At 45.5% G+C, this 13,924-nt stretch overlaps 1 protein-coding gene across 1 annotated transcript in view; it reads right to left on the bottom strand.

The window, feature by feature from the left end:
- TMX4 (thioredoxin related transmembrane protein 4) overlaps positions 1-12,719 on the bottom strand; it is a 107,143-nt gene extending 94,424 nt beyond the window's left edge. Inside the window, exon 1 of the mRNA XM_033935689.1 lies at positions 12,487-12,719. Coding sequence (XP_033791580.1) covers positions 12,487-12,665 — 179 coding nt within the window. The 5' untranslated portion in view covers positions 12,666-12,719. The remainder of the gene's footprint in view (positions 1-12,486) is intronic.
- Positions 12,720-13,924: the final 1,205 nt, after the last annotated feature.

The raw sequence follows: 13,924 nt of genomic DNA, 5'->3' as shown, positions 1-13,924 counted from the left end.
TTTAAGAGTGGTATAAACAAATGTTTCAGATAAATTATATACCAGTAGAAACAATTTGATAAACTTATAGTTAATTTGTTTTTAATGCAGTGAACACAGAGCTCAGTATGTTTGTTAGTTAATGAGATTCAGCCATAAAACCAATTCAACATTTAACCATAGTTTTTTAAGACATCAATATTTATTGAGTCAGAAAAGTTTCATAATTAAACAACAATAAGATTGAATTATATGAAATGAAACTACTGCATAATTATTTCTAGCGAACAATCATTTCAGCAATGTTTTAAAATAACAATTGGACTACACAAAATTAATTTAGCCAGTTTAAACAATTGGGTTGCCCTATTGGCATCTACCTTAGTATGAAATGATTGTACAGTGGTACCTCGGTTTACGAGTGCACCAGTTTGCGAGTGTTTTGCAAGACGAGCAAAACATTCGCAAAATCGGCGCCTCGGAAACCGAGCTTGCCTCGATTTGCGAGCGGCGCCCCCCACGATCCGGCACCCTCTCCCCCCGCGATCCGGCATCCCCCCCGCCGCGATCTGAAATCCCCCCAGACCCACCCGAACACGCTGCTTACCCCCATCTGGCCACCGGCGCCAACGCACAGGACATGCTGGTGCCGGTGCCCGAAAATCTGCATCCTCTTCTTTGCTGGACCTTGAGCATCTGCGCATGCTCAAGGCCTGTGAGATCGCGCTGTCTCCGAAAATCTCGCAGATGCGCAGATGCTCAAGGCCCAGCAAAGAAGAGGACGCAGATCTTCGAGCACCGGCATGTCCTAAGCGTTGGTGCCGGTGGCCAGATGGGGGTAAGCAGCGTGTTCGGGTGTGTCTGGGGGATTTCAGATCGCGGCAGGGGGTGTGTGCGACGCGAGCAGGGGGATGCCGGCTCGCAGGGGGAGAGAGTGGTGGATCACGCGGGGGGGGTGGTAGAGCAGCGCCGCTGGCCTCGGGGGGTGGGTGGGAACGTATCAAGCGAGTTTCCCTTAGTTCCTATGGGGAAACTCGCTTTGATATACAAGTATTTTGGTTTACGAGCATACTTCTGGAACAAATTATGCTCGTAAACTAAGGTACCACTTACTTGTTTCGCCTTGTTACAAATGTGCATTTTATGATATTTGTAACGCAGTTACTAATGGCCTCTTTCACAAAACCGCACGGCAACAGCCCCAAAGCCCTTTAAATCTCTATGGGCTTCGGGGCCATTAGCGCGGCTTTGTAAAAGAGGCCGTAAGTTTTCATTTTGGTTTGCAATGCCATCAATGGGTTTGTTACACTTAATACTATCATATGACAATGATTTTGCTAAACAAGTGAATAGAACTTTTTTGAAAGTACACTTACCTGCGATTCCTCCTTCTCCATTTACGCATTTTTTGTGTTTTCCAAGGAATAAATGATATTTCTACATATATCATGATTTTTATAACATGTCCCTGATGAAGCAGTTATTGTGAAATGGATGAGCTGCCGTCGGACAGTACTTTAAAGATTTGATTAAAGACTTGACTTTAAAGATTGGACCAGAAAGACACTTTAGAAGATTGAACTAAAGATTAGACTTTAAAGATTGGATTAAAAGAGATTGGACCAATCAATCAAAGTACTGAATTGGCCCATAAGGATCAGATCAACAGACTGATTGAAGGACTACACAGCTGATCCTTACAAGGACTTCTTTGGGAGTTTTTGAGTTATACCAACATAAAGTTAAGTGCCTTTTGGAACACTATGGAATATGTGGATGTATGTTTTAAAATTTTAGTTATGTTTTCACTTTATATTTTTGCACATAATGAATTAAATTGTTAACTTATAAAAAAAAAGATTTATATAATGTAAAAAATAAATAATGAATTAGGTTCTCAAGACCAAGGGTCTTTTATTCCTTGTGATTACACTATTGAAACATTGACTTTCTCTTTTTGTTTGGGTGACATTACATATTTATGAGGGAGGTTTTTTCTCTTTATTGATATTATCATTTTGATATAGCAACTAGGTCTGCCTGCCCTTTCCTGGCCTACCACTAGACCACCAGAAGGGGGACAGGGTTCAGAGCTTGGCAAGGAGTGTGGGGTTGGGTGCAGAGCCTGACAGGGATAATTTGGTTCAGAATGGTTTTTTTCTTGCTTTCCTCTTCTAAATCTCAGGTGCATCTTATGGTCAGATGCGTCTTATAGAGTGAAAAATACGGCGCATATCGTACATAATAAATATACAACTTAGAATTTTTACAATGCAGATAAATATCTAAAATAATCCTCTATTACAATGAAACGTCAAGTTATATTTCATCTTACAAAATAAATTATGTTTCAACATTTTCTTAAAATTGCATAAGTCTCTGCTGTCTAATTTAGACTGGGAGCTTATTCCACTCAGTGGGACCTGCACAATAAAACACACTAGGTGCAAGTGATTCATTTTTTACTCTATCAAAAATTACAAAGACTAGGGTGCACACAATGTAGTTACATGGAAATACTTTTGAAACCAATAAGAGGAAATATTTTTTTCATTCAATGAATAGTTTAAGCTCTGAAACTCGTTGCCAGAGGATGTGGCTTTAGCGGTTAGCACAGCTGAGTTTAAAAAAGGTTTGGACAAGTTCCTGAAGAAATAATCCATAGTCTGCTATTGAGACAGACATAGGGGAAGCCACTGCTTACCCTAGGAACAGTAGCATGGAATGTTACTACTGTTTCGGTTTCTGTCAGGTACTTGTGACTTGGATTGGCCACTGTGGATGAATTGGGCCCTGAACAGAAAATATTGACAGAAAACACTGAGATCTAGTTGGCAGGAAAACCAAATTGATCCCCTAACTCTGAAATCTTAGTGCCTAAGAATAAGCGGTATTTGGGCACCAAGATAATAGAATATTAGCACTTATGTGTCCGAATGTGACACTCACACACTCAGCGGTGTTATACGATTGAGGTATATAAATACTGCGTGGAGTGGAATGAGTAGATGTGAATCACTAGTTTACTGTCTCCAAACATGCAACAAAGCAACTAAGTAGTAAATTTAAAACAAACCGAAGAAAATATTTCTTCACTCAACCCCCAAAGTCTACAAATGGCACACAACTTAATTGATTAAGTGGCCTAATTTGGTGTTAATTTGTAATTTAACACATCATAACTGATTCTAATTGGTATTAATTAAAAGTTCATGCACCACTTGGAAAGCGTGATTCTGTAAAAAGTATGCACCAGTGCATACATTTGAAAGAAGGCCTAGCCAGAGGTAGATAAAGAGCATTTCTAAAAATTAGATGCATTGTTATAAAATACACCTTAAGTGCGCATAACTTAGGCGCAAGCATTTAGGAATGGTTTTAGCTTGCCTAAATGCTTGCACCTAACTTATGCATTGCATAGTGGTGCTAAACACATACCTTATAGAATCACACTAAGCACCATTCTAGTGCCTTTATCTGCCATCATGCTGCTATGTTTAAGGTTATACTGCTTCAGGGGAACAAGAATATAATGCATCGAGATGGAGGGTTACATTGTAGCAGGGATACATTGTGAAAGAGGAAGCCGATTAAGCCAATTAAGGGCTCCTTTTATCAAGCAGCGTGCTACGACGCTCATCGGAACTGAATGAATGTCAGAGAATTTACCTTGCTGCCACGCGGCAAAACGCCCTACTGTTGCTTCATAAAAAGGATCCCTAAGCTTGTTATTGGTGCCAAATAAGCTAATTAAATTGCTCCCCCTTTTTTACAAAACCACGATAGCATTTTTTTTAGCGCAGGCCGGTGCACTGAATGCTCTGTGGTGCTCCCGATGCTCATAGGAACTCTATGAATCTTGGGAGCAGCGCAGAGCATTCAGCGCGCCAGCCTGCGTTAAAGACCGCTATCGCAGTTTTGTAAAAAAAAAAAAAAAGGGGGGGGGTTTAAGTTAGGTGCCTAAACCGATTAGTTTTGTTGATTTAGGCAACTTTTATAGAATCTGGGCCTTAGTGCCTTCTAAATAGGAAACAGTAAATGTTCCTAAACTAAACCTTAAGTTTATATACCGCATCCTCTCCATAATTATAGAGCTCAGCACGGTTTACAAGAGCTCAATATAAGAAGGAAAAACATAATGGGTTTGGAGGTTGAGTACAGGGGGGAGAACAGCATTACATTTTTGTGAAAAGCCTAGTTTTTAGGTGCTTATGGAATAGTTGGAAGGAGCTCAGATTCTGCAGTGGGGCAGTAAGATTATTCCAAAGCCCTGTGATTCTGAAGAAGAGAGATTTTTCCAATTTTACCGCATAGAGGATACCTGTCAGCGAGGGGAAGGATAGTTTAAGTTTTTGGGTGGGCCTGGTGGTGTCAGGACTCGAGGAACATAAGAACATAAGCAATGCCTCTGCTGGGTCAGACCTGAGGTCCATCGTGCCCAGCAGTCCGCTCACATGACGGCCCAACAGGTCCAGGACTTGTGCAGTAATCCTATCATCTATCTATACCCCTCTATCCCCTTTTCCAGCAGGAAATTGTCCAATCCTTTCTTGAACCCAGTACCATACTCTGCCCTATTACGCTCTCTGGAAGCGCATTCCAGGTGTCCACCACACGTTGGGTAAAGAAGAACTTCCTAGCATTCATTTTGAATCTGTCCCCTTTCAACTTTTCTGAATACCCTCTTGTTCTTTTATTATTGGAAAGTTTGAAGAATCTGTCCCTCTCTACTCTCTCTATGCCCTTCATGATCTTGTAAGTCTCTATCATATCCCCTCTAAGTCTCCTCTTCTCCAGGGAAAAGAGACCCAGTTTCTCCAATCTCTCAGCGTATGAAAGGTTTTCCATCCCCTTTATCAGACGCGTCACTCTCCTCTGAATCCTCTCGAGTAACGCCATGTCCTTCTTAAGGTACGGCGACCAATATTGGACACAGTACTCCAGATGCGGATGTACCATTGCCCGATACAATGGCAGGATTACTTCTTTCGTTCTGGTTGTAATACCCTTCTTGATTATGCCTAGCATTCTGTTTGCCTTCTTAGCGGCCGCTGCGCACTGTGCCGTCGGCTTCATTGTCATGTCCACCATTATCCCCAAGTCCCTTTCTTGGGTACTCTCATTCAATACCATCCCTCCCATCGTATAGTTATACCTCGGGTTTCTGCTTCCCACATGTAATACTTTACATTTCTCAACGTTGAACTTCATCTGCCATCTCGTCGTCCTTTATTCAAGTCACTTTGCAATTCTTCGCAGTCCTCTTTAGTCCGAGCTAAACTAAACTAAACCTTAAGTTTATATACCGCATCATCCCATTTAGGATTAGATCCAGAGTGGCATTTCCTCTCGTTGGTTCTCTAACAAGCTGCTACATGAAACAATCTTGTATAGCCTCCAGGAATTCTGTCTCCCTAGCGCATTTTGAGCTTCCAAGATTCCAGTCTATCCCAGGGTAGTTGAAGTCTCCCATAATAACCGTGTTACCGCTTTTGCATTCTCGCTTCATCTCGGCTTCCATTTCTTCATCGATATCTCCGGTTTGCTCGGGTGGATGATAGTATAGGCCCATCTTTATTTCAGGCCCTTTCCTTCCCGGTATTTTAACCCATAGCGATTCCAGCTTGTTGGTCATCTCTGCTGTATCCATTTTTGTCGATTGTATGCTTTCTTTTATGTATAGGGCTATTCCACCTCTTTTCTGCCCTGACCTGTCCTGGCGATAGAGCTTGTACCCCGGCAGTGCTGTCTATCCCATTTGTTTTCTTCATTCCACCACGTTTCAGAGACTCCTATGATGTCTATGTCTTCTGCATTGGCCATGGCTTCTAATTCCCTCATTTTGTTTCTTAGGCTCCTTGCATTAGAAATATGCAATATGCAATTTAGATCCTGGTATTTTCTTGTCTTCATTTCCTTTCCCAGTGCTTCGGTCTTTAGTTTCTTCTCTTTTGTTACAATCCTTCTAACCTCCTCTTCTGGATTAGTCGACTCCTGTAATTTGTCCATTGTTTCTTCCCAGCCTTTTTTCCCCTTGGTATCTTCACGGGATACCTTCTTCCAAATCGTCGACGCTTGGTCGACTGTCGGCTTTCCCCTTCTTCTTAGTTTAAAGCCTGTTCTATTCCTCTCCTGACGTTGTTTGCTAGAAGTCTTGCTCCCGCCACGCTCAGATGCAGTCCATCTCTCCTGTAGAGCTTGCTCCTGCCCCAGAACGTTGTCCAGTTCCTCACGAAGTGGAACCTGTCTTCTATGAGGTCATCTGCTTATTGTTCTCCCTTCCATGTTGGTGTAACTTCATCGTTCATCTGAAGTTCGTTTTCTTCCACTCTCCTCCTGTAGGCTTCCTCAATGAATTTCTCGAGTTTCCTGACCTCCTCCTCAATGTGGCTCTCATTCGTGAAGTCTATAGCTGTCCTGATTGGGTCCTCTGTAGTGTGAAGTCCTTCTAGCTCCTGTATCTTGTCCTCTAGTCGCTTTATTTCCTTCTTCAAGCTTTCCAGCTCCTGGCACCGACCGCATACATATGACTGTCTCTCCGAGGGAAGGTAATCATACATATGACAGTCTGTGCAGAACACTGGAAAGCTCATCTTCTGGTTTCCCTCTGCTTCCATTGTCGTTCTCTCTCTCTCTCTGCCTGCTGCTGGTATCCTCTCTCTCTCTCTCTCTGCCTGCTGCTAGTGTCCTCTCTCTCTCTGCCTGCTGCTAGTGTCCTCTCTCTCTCTCTCTCTCTGCCTGCTGCTGGTGTCCTCTCTCTCTCTCTCTGCCTGCTGCTGGTGTCCTCTCTCTCTCTCTCTGCCTGCTGCTGGTGTCCTCTCTCTCTCTCTCTGCCTGCTGCTGGTGTCCTCTCTCTCTCTCTCTGCCTGCTGCTGGTGTCCTCTCTCTCTGCCTGCTTGCTGTCCTTCCCTGATGTAGTGACTTGGCTCTTCTTGAGGCCCTTCGCAAAGGCGCTCTCGCTAAGGTGAGCGCCTTTGCCACTCGCCTTTTCCGCACGCCAAATGGCCGCGCGCCGTTGGCTTCTCCCCTTTTAAGGGGTAGCTTCGAGTCTGCTTCAGGTGATGTCAGGGAATGGGCGGAGCTACCTCTCACCTCAGCCCCTCGCCCTCTGCCTTCTCTCTGCTCCCTCGTGCCTTCTTCGGTGGATTTTCTCCTCTCTCCCTTCTCTGCCTGACTTCACCTGCCTGCCCCGAACTCAGGCAAGCTGGCAATCTGGATCTTCAGAAGCTGTGCAGCGTTGGCTCCTCCCCTTTTAAGGGGGAGTTTTGAGTCTGCTTCGGGTGATGTCAGGGAGTGGGCAGAGCTACCTCTCACCTCAGCCCCTCACCCTCTGCCTTCTCTCTGCTCCCTCGTGCCTTCTTCGATGGATTTTCTCCTCTCTCCCTCCTCTGCCTGACTTCACCTGCCTGCCCCGAACTCAGGCAAGCTGGCAATCTGGATCTTCAGAAGCTGTGCAGCGTTGGCTCCTCCCCTTTTAAGGGGGAGTTTTGAGTCTGCTTCGGGTGATGTCAGGGAGTGGGCAGAGCTACCTCTCACCTCAGCCCCTCACCCTCTGCCTTCTCTCTGCTCCCTCGTGCCTTCTTCGATGGATTTTCTCCTCTCTCCCTCCTCTGCCTGACTTCACCTGCCTGCCCCGAACTCAGGCAAGCTGGCAATCTGGATCTTCAGAAGCTGTGCAGCGTTGGCTCCTCCCCTTTTAAGGGGGAGTTTTGAGTCTGCTTCGGGTGATGTCAGGGAGTGGGCAGAGCTACCTCTCACCTCAGCCCCTCACCCTCTGCCTTCTCTCTGCTCCCTCGTGCCTTCTTCGATGGATTTTCTCCTCTCTCCCTCCTCTGCCTGACTTCACCTGCCTGCCCCGAACTCAGGCAAGCTGGCAATCTGGATCTTCAAAAGCTGTGCAGCATTGGCTCCTCCCCTTTTAAGGGGGAGTTTTGAGTCTGCTTCGGGTGATGTCAGGGAGTGGGCGGAGCTACCTCTCGCCTCAGCCCCTCACCCTCTGGTGGGATTAGGGGAGGGAGGATGCCGTGTAGGATTTTAAAAGCTAGGCAGGCTTATGTTCCTGCATTAATATGTTTGCAAGTCTCATATGCTAATGGCAAAACTAGCGCAGGATTTCAAAAATAAGAAAAATGATATTTTTGGGCTGCATTAGAAATGGGCTTAGCGCATGGTAAAGTCCCCCATTAAAACCCATTTCTTAATGCTATTTTTGAAAAAGTACCTCTTAATTACCTTTAGAGAATGACACGGGGACAAATTTTTCCCCATCCCTGCGGGACAGTGACAAAACTCTCAGGAATGGGACGGAGAAATTGAGTTCCTGCGGGGACGGGGGACCTAATTTCAGTCAACATTATACATATATCTGACATTACATCCAACTTGATCTCAAATACACACATGCTGCCACGGGCCCCGAAAACAACTGGAGTCAAGAAGATACTTCATTGCATTTTCTTCTTCTTCCATTAAATTTCACCAAGCTCCAGATCAGAATAACTAGTCTGCAGTTTGCAGCTAGGCTAATCATAAAATGCAAATAAATGCAGTATTTGCATTTAGACTAGAGAATGGTCCTTTTTGGTTCCCAGATGTTTCTCCAAGCAGGGGCACACCAGGCAGAGTAGAACTACCTAGGCCTAGAAGAACAACTACCCTGTCACAGAAAGGTAAATTTCTGTGTGGCCCCAATGTTATTTTGCAACATCGAACTTCTGCAAAACACAATTTTAGAGGAGGACATCGCTAGTATTAAATCCATTTCTGCCCAATTTAGGGCTCCTTTTACAAAGGTGCACTAGTGTTTTTAGCGCATGCACAAGATTAGCGCGCACTAGCTGAAAAATTATCGCCTGCTTAAAAGGAGGTGGTAGCGGCTAGCGCGCGGAGCATTTTAGCGCGCGTTAAGGCCCTAATGCACCTTTGTAAAAGGAGCCCTTAATGTCTTTGAACAAAGCTCCTCTCACCCAACCCACCACCAGAGAACATGCTCTGGTATTATATCATGTATGTGAATTGTAAGCCATCCAAAATGGTATGTGGTGCAGGAGAGAAATGTTTTTAATAAATAGAATCCTGTGAAAGCACCTTTGAGATTTTGTGTACAGGGGAATGGATGCCTTTCTTTAGCTCTGTAACCACATTTCCTTTTTTTTTTTTGTGCATCATCTGCTCCCAGTATGCTGATGTCATGCTGACTAAGTGTCATCTGGGATATTATTTCTGTGAGTGTGAGGACCTACAAAGGGACCTGGACAAGCTGGAAGACTGGGCAAACAAATGGCAAATGCGCTTCAACGTGGACAAATGCAAGGTCATGCATATAGGGAAAATGAACCCGTTGTTCAGCTACAAATTAGGGGGGGTATTGTTGGGAGACAGCAGACTCGAGAGAGACTTGGGTGTGCTGGTGGATGCATCACTGAAGCCATCTGCACAGTGCGCAGCAGCCTCGAAAAAAGCCAACAGGATGCTGGGCATCATAAAGAAGGGCATAGCAACCAGAACACGGGAAGTCATCATGCCATTGTATCGAGCGATGGTGCGTCCACATCTGGAATACTGCGTTCAGTATTGGTCGCCGCACCTCAAGAAGGACATGGCGGTACTTGAGAGAGTCCAAAGGAGAGCAACGAAATTGGTAAGAGGGCTGGAACACTGTCCATACGCCGAGAGGCTGGATAGGCTGGGGCTCTTCTCTCTGGAGAAAAGGAGGCTCAGGGGAGATATGATAGAGACCTTCAAGATCATGAGGGGCATAGAGAAGGTGGATAGGGACAGATTCTTTAGACTGAAGGGGACAGCAAATACGAGGGGACATTCTGAGAAACTGAAGGGAGACAGGTTCAAAACAAATGCAAGGAAGTTTTTTTTCACCCAAAGGTTCGTGGACACTTGGAATGCGCTACCGGAGGAAGTGATCAGGCAGGGTACGGTACAAGGATTCAAACAGGGATTGGATGGATTCCTGAGGGATAAAGGGATCGTGGGATACTGAGGGAGGAGCTGGGATGTAACACAAGTATAGGAAGTTAACCAGGTAATGAGTATAAACCAACCAGGTCGTGCATGTGCAAGACCGGAGGGCTAGGACTTCGATAGGAAGGCAGGACTTAAATGGGAAACCAAGGTGGCAAGGGAGCCCCTTCTGATGATTCAGACAGGTCTTGACCTGTTTTGGGCCGCCGCGGGAGCGGACTGCTGGGCGGGATGGACCTGTGGTCTGACCCGGCGGAGGCACTGCTTATGTTCTTATGACACCAGATTCACCCTACCAGAGCCCAGGTACAAACCCCATAAATTATAATCAGGTTTTACCTTTTCAGGAGTAATTCAGAAACTGAAAGTATCTCTCCACCATTGGGAAGACTTACAGGTTTCAAGTTTATTCTTAATCCTGATATATCACTAAAAGGGAGACCTATCAAACCAACAAATTGAATAGATAGAAAGGAACCACATTAAAGATAGAAAGATAAAAAGAGTATAGCGTGACTAAGAGGGGCTGCATGTGAAGGCATAGGTACTACAAAGGGCCATACTGGGAGCAGAGCAAGACAATCGAACAGGCCAATCAATACCGAAAACAATGTAACATGCCAGAAGAGGCTCTTGGCCTGTCAAATTGCCTGTGTGGAGCTATCCACTGATATTTCGCAGCACTTAACTGAATACTAGCACTATTCGCTAGAGCAGCGTCTCGCAAACTCTCCAAAGCCGTGGCACACTAAACTTGGGGCCACGGCTGGAGGGCAGACATCACCGCTATGACATCACACTCATGCTTGATGTCATCACATTGATGTACGCACATGCGAGAAGGCCCTCCAGACAGGGCCCTGAGCCACCAGTGTGTGTGTGCGGGGGCGGGGGGGTTGCTAGCAGAGGAAAGGAATGGAGAGGAGAGGTGCCGATGAGGACAGGCACCGGCTGACTGCCTACAGGATATGCCTCTCACCGCGACAGGCATATCCTGGAGGCAGTCAGCTAGTGCCGTTCCTCCTTGCCGACATCTCGCAGCACACCAGGAATCTCACCGCAGCACATAGTTTGCGATACACTGCGCTAAAGTAAAAACTGGCTATTTAATGGGCCGGTCCAGGCAGAGTTGGCATTTAAGCTACGTACCAATATTCAGCATTTACCCACCTAAGTTAAAGCAGCCAACTTGAACTACATGAAACGCAGGCCTATCTTTACCCAGGTTCACTTAGATGGTTAAGTGCTAAATATTACACGCAGGTAACCGGATATTCAATGCAGTGCCTGAACATGGCCCAACACTATATATCTAGGCATAAAGCAGTGGCAGACAAAAAAAAACATTGACTAGTACCAACAGTTGGTACCTAAGACAATGGAGCATCATTACGATTTGTACTCCTGATCACAAGAGCATAGTTAGGATCTGAACCCTTTACCCTTGTTAATTCCACACCAAAATTATCCTTTCAAATCACTCCCATCTTTCAGATGGCAAACTGAGCTAGGAGCAAACTACCGTGTTTCCCCGAAAATAAGACCTACCCTGAAAATAAGCCCTAGTCCTGGGATTCGCTGGCAACTCTTCAACCCGCCCCCCACCCCGCACAGCTGAACTCCTGCTGATCCTCCATCCTTCCCTCCCCGTTGACCGCGGCAGAGTGAAATCCCCAACAGACAAGGCCAAGCAGCCTGGTTAGAGTGCTGCCAGCCTGACGCTGCTTCGGTAGGGCTCGCTCGCAGTCGGCAGGTAGAGAAGGATGGAGGGTCAGCAGGGGTTTGGCTGCGCAGTGGGAACAAGGGGGGTGCTCAAGGGTTATGCTGCACCAGGGATGGAAGGGAGGGAAGGATAGAAGCTGGGCAAACTTCTGCTTCACAGGGGGATGGGAGGAAGGGAAGGGAGGAAAGACGCTGCACATGTAGGGCGAGAAAGGAAAGAGGAAGAATTGGGGTGAAGGAGAGGGAGTGAGAGATGATCATGTGCACACCCCGAAAATAAGACCTAGTGCCTTTTTGGGGCCCCAAATGAATATAAGACACTGTCTACTTTTCGGGGAAACACATGTAACAGCTCTTGCCATTCAAAAAGTGTAGGATTTGTAGGTTCAACTGGCCAGCCTTTATGGGATAGCAAATGCATGAGCACCTCCTCTATGATGCCTATTCATTTCCACAGCACTGATGACTGAATTCCCCTCATCTCTGCCGCATGCCATCATTCTGCAGAGAACAGAACGAAATTAAAACTGCTAGCTTTATTTTCATCTACTGGCTTCTACTCCCCGGAATGTATGAGCATGCACATTCTGTTTTCAAGTCCATTTGGACTCTGCATCTCTTTGTTTGAGGGCTGGCGAATTTTTCCCCACCCCTGTCTCTTGAAACTATGTAGCGGCTGAACAGTTAAGTTCCGCAGAGAATCTGAGGACGAGGAGCGAGTCCCTTGCTCTTGCACCAAATTTCTGCCCGGCTCGTCCCTTGCAACCCGCCCGGGGAGGAGACTAAAGGTGGACAGCCGCTACTCACAATTTCACCATCCACTCTCCCTGCAGCACGCTAGTCCAGTTAGAGGCGGTGACGATTCGCACCCCGCTGCCCTCAGCCTGCACCGCCCCGGCCCCCAACAGCAACAGGAGCGGCGCTAGCGCTATAAGTCGGCTAGCGGGAGCGCCCGCGCGCTCTGCCTGTCTTCCGCCGCCCGCCATTGTTGAGCTACAGCTGCAGAAACGCCAGCTATCAGGAAGTGAAGTGCATGAGGAGGGTTACGCGCGCTCTCGCTCTCTTAAGGTCGTCCTGGAGAGTTGGACTTGGAAGTGGGCAGGCGTGTGGGCTCTGCCTTGCAATGTGTGTCCGGGGATTGATCAGAAATGTTTATTTTTCAGACGGGAGAGTGGGGAGACTGGATTAAAAGCCTCGCTTTGCGTTTTGTGTTTTAAGAGAGGGGAAAAAGGATCGTGCTCAAGGGTTAGGCGACTTACTGCCCTGCATTTGTTTTAAAAATTATAGTGGGTTATTTTGTGTGTGTTTTTTTGTATTTGTTGTGGTTTGGGGTATTTTTTTGAGGGGGGGTAATTTCTTGCAGGTAAAATCGCCCAATCGAATGCATGCGAATAGATTAAAGTATGATGTACTGAAGCCAGCTCACCCTTTCTACGTTTATTCTTAGGTCTTGTCTAGTATATAAATAGCAAGTGAAACGTTACTTGCTGTAAATACTGTAAGGAGAGTTGTCCAGGAATTTGCAGGCCTATCCGTTTGATAGTGGTATTGGAGAAAAGAAACGGGCATTGCAAAAGAAAAAAAATGGGTTTGGGGGAAGAATGCGTGAAAACAAGTTGAAACAACTTTAGACAAATAGAATAAATTACTTTTAGAAGAATGGAATTAGTAGGCAGCCTTTTGGATTTCTTGTGTCAAGAACTTATATATATCTTACCTTTGGGCAATTTTATATTGACATCAACCTATCATCCTTTCTAAAGGATACAGTTTTCTCTTGTGAACTACAAAAAAGAGACTTCACAATCTTGTCTGATGGGGATGGGTGATGACTTTTTCCTGCCACACATTTACATATATTGGCATATTAAATAATGTTCTTTTTTATACTTTATAAAATACATTCTGAGATCCAGTTGCATCTCTAGACAAAAATATTTGGGGTGGCAGCAGGGGAACAAGTCAAATTGACATTGCCCCATATCATATTAACTCAATTTCCACCCTCACTCAACTCCTAGAAACATGATAGACAAAGAAGGCCGAAAGGCACATCCACATCATCCACTTTCTCCTCCTCTTCCTAAGAGATTCCACATGCCTGTCCCATACTTTCTTGAATTCAGACTTTTTTTTTTTTGTATTGACATTTTATATAATTAAAGAAGTACTGTAATAAACAAAGTAGGAAACAGTAAAATAAAAAAAAATAGTAGAAACCGTTGGCACAATGCGCGGCAGTGGC

The sequence above is a fragment of the Geotrypetes seraphini genome, chromosome 3, assembly GCF_902459505.1.
Source record: "Geotrypetes seraphini chromosome 3, aGeoSer1.1, whole genome shotgun sequence".
Taxonomy (NCBI): Eukaryota; Metazoa; Chordata; class Amphibia; order Gymnophiona; family Dermophiidae; genus Geotrypetes; species Geotrypetes seraphini.
This window is presented reverse-complemented; position numbering and strand designations above follow the sequence as displayed.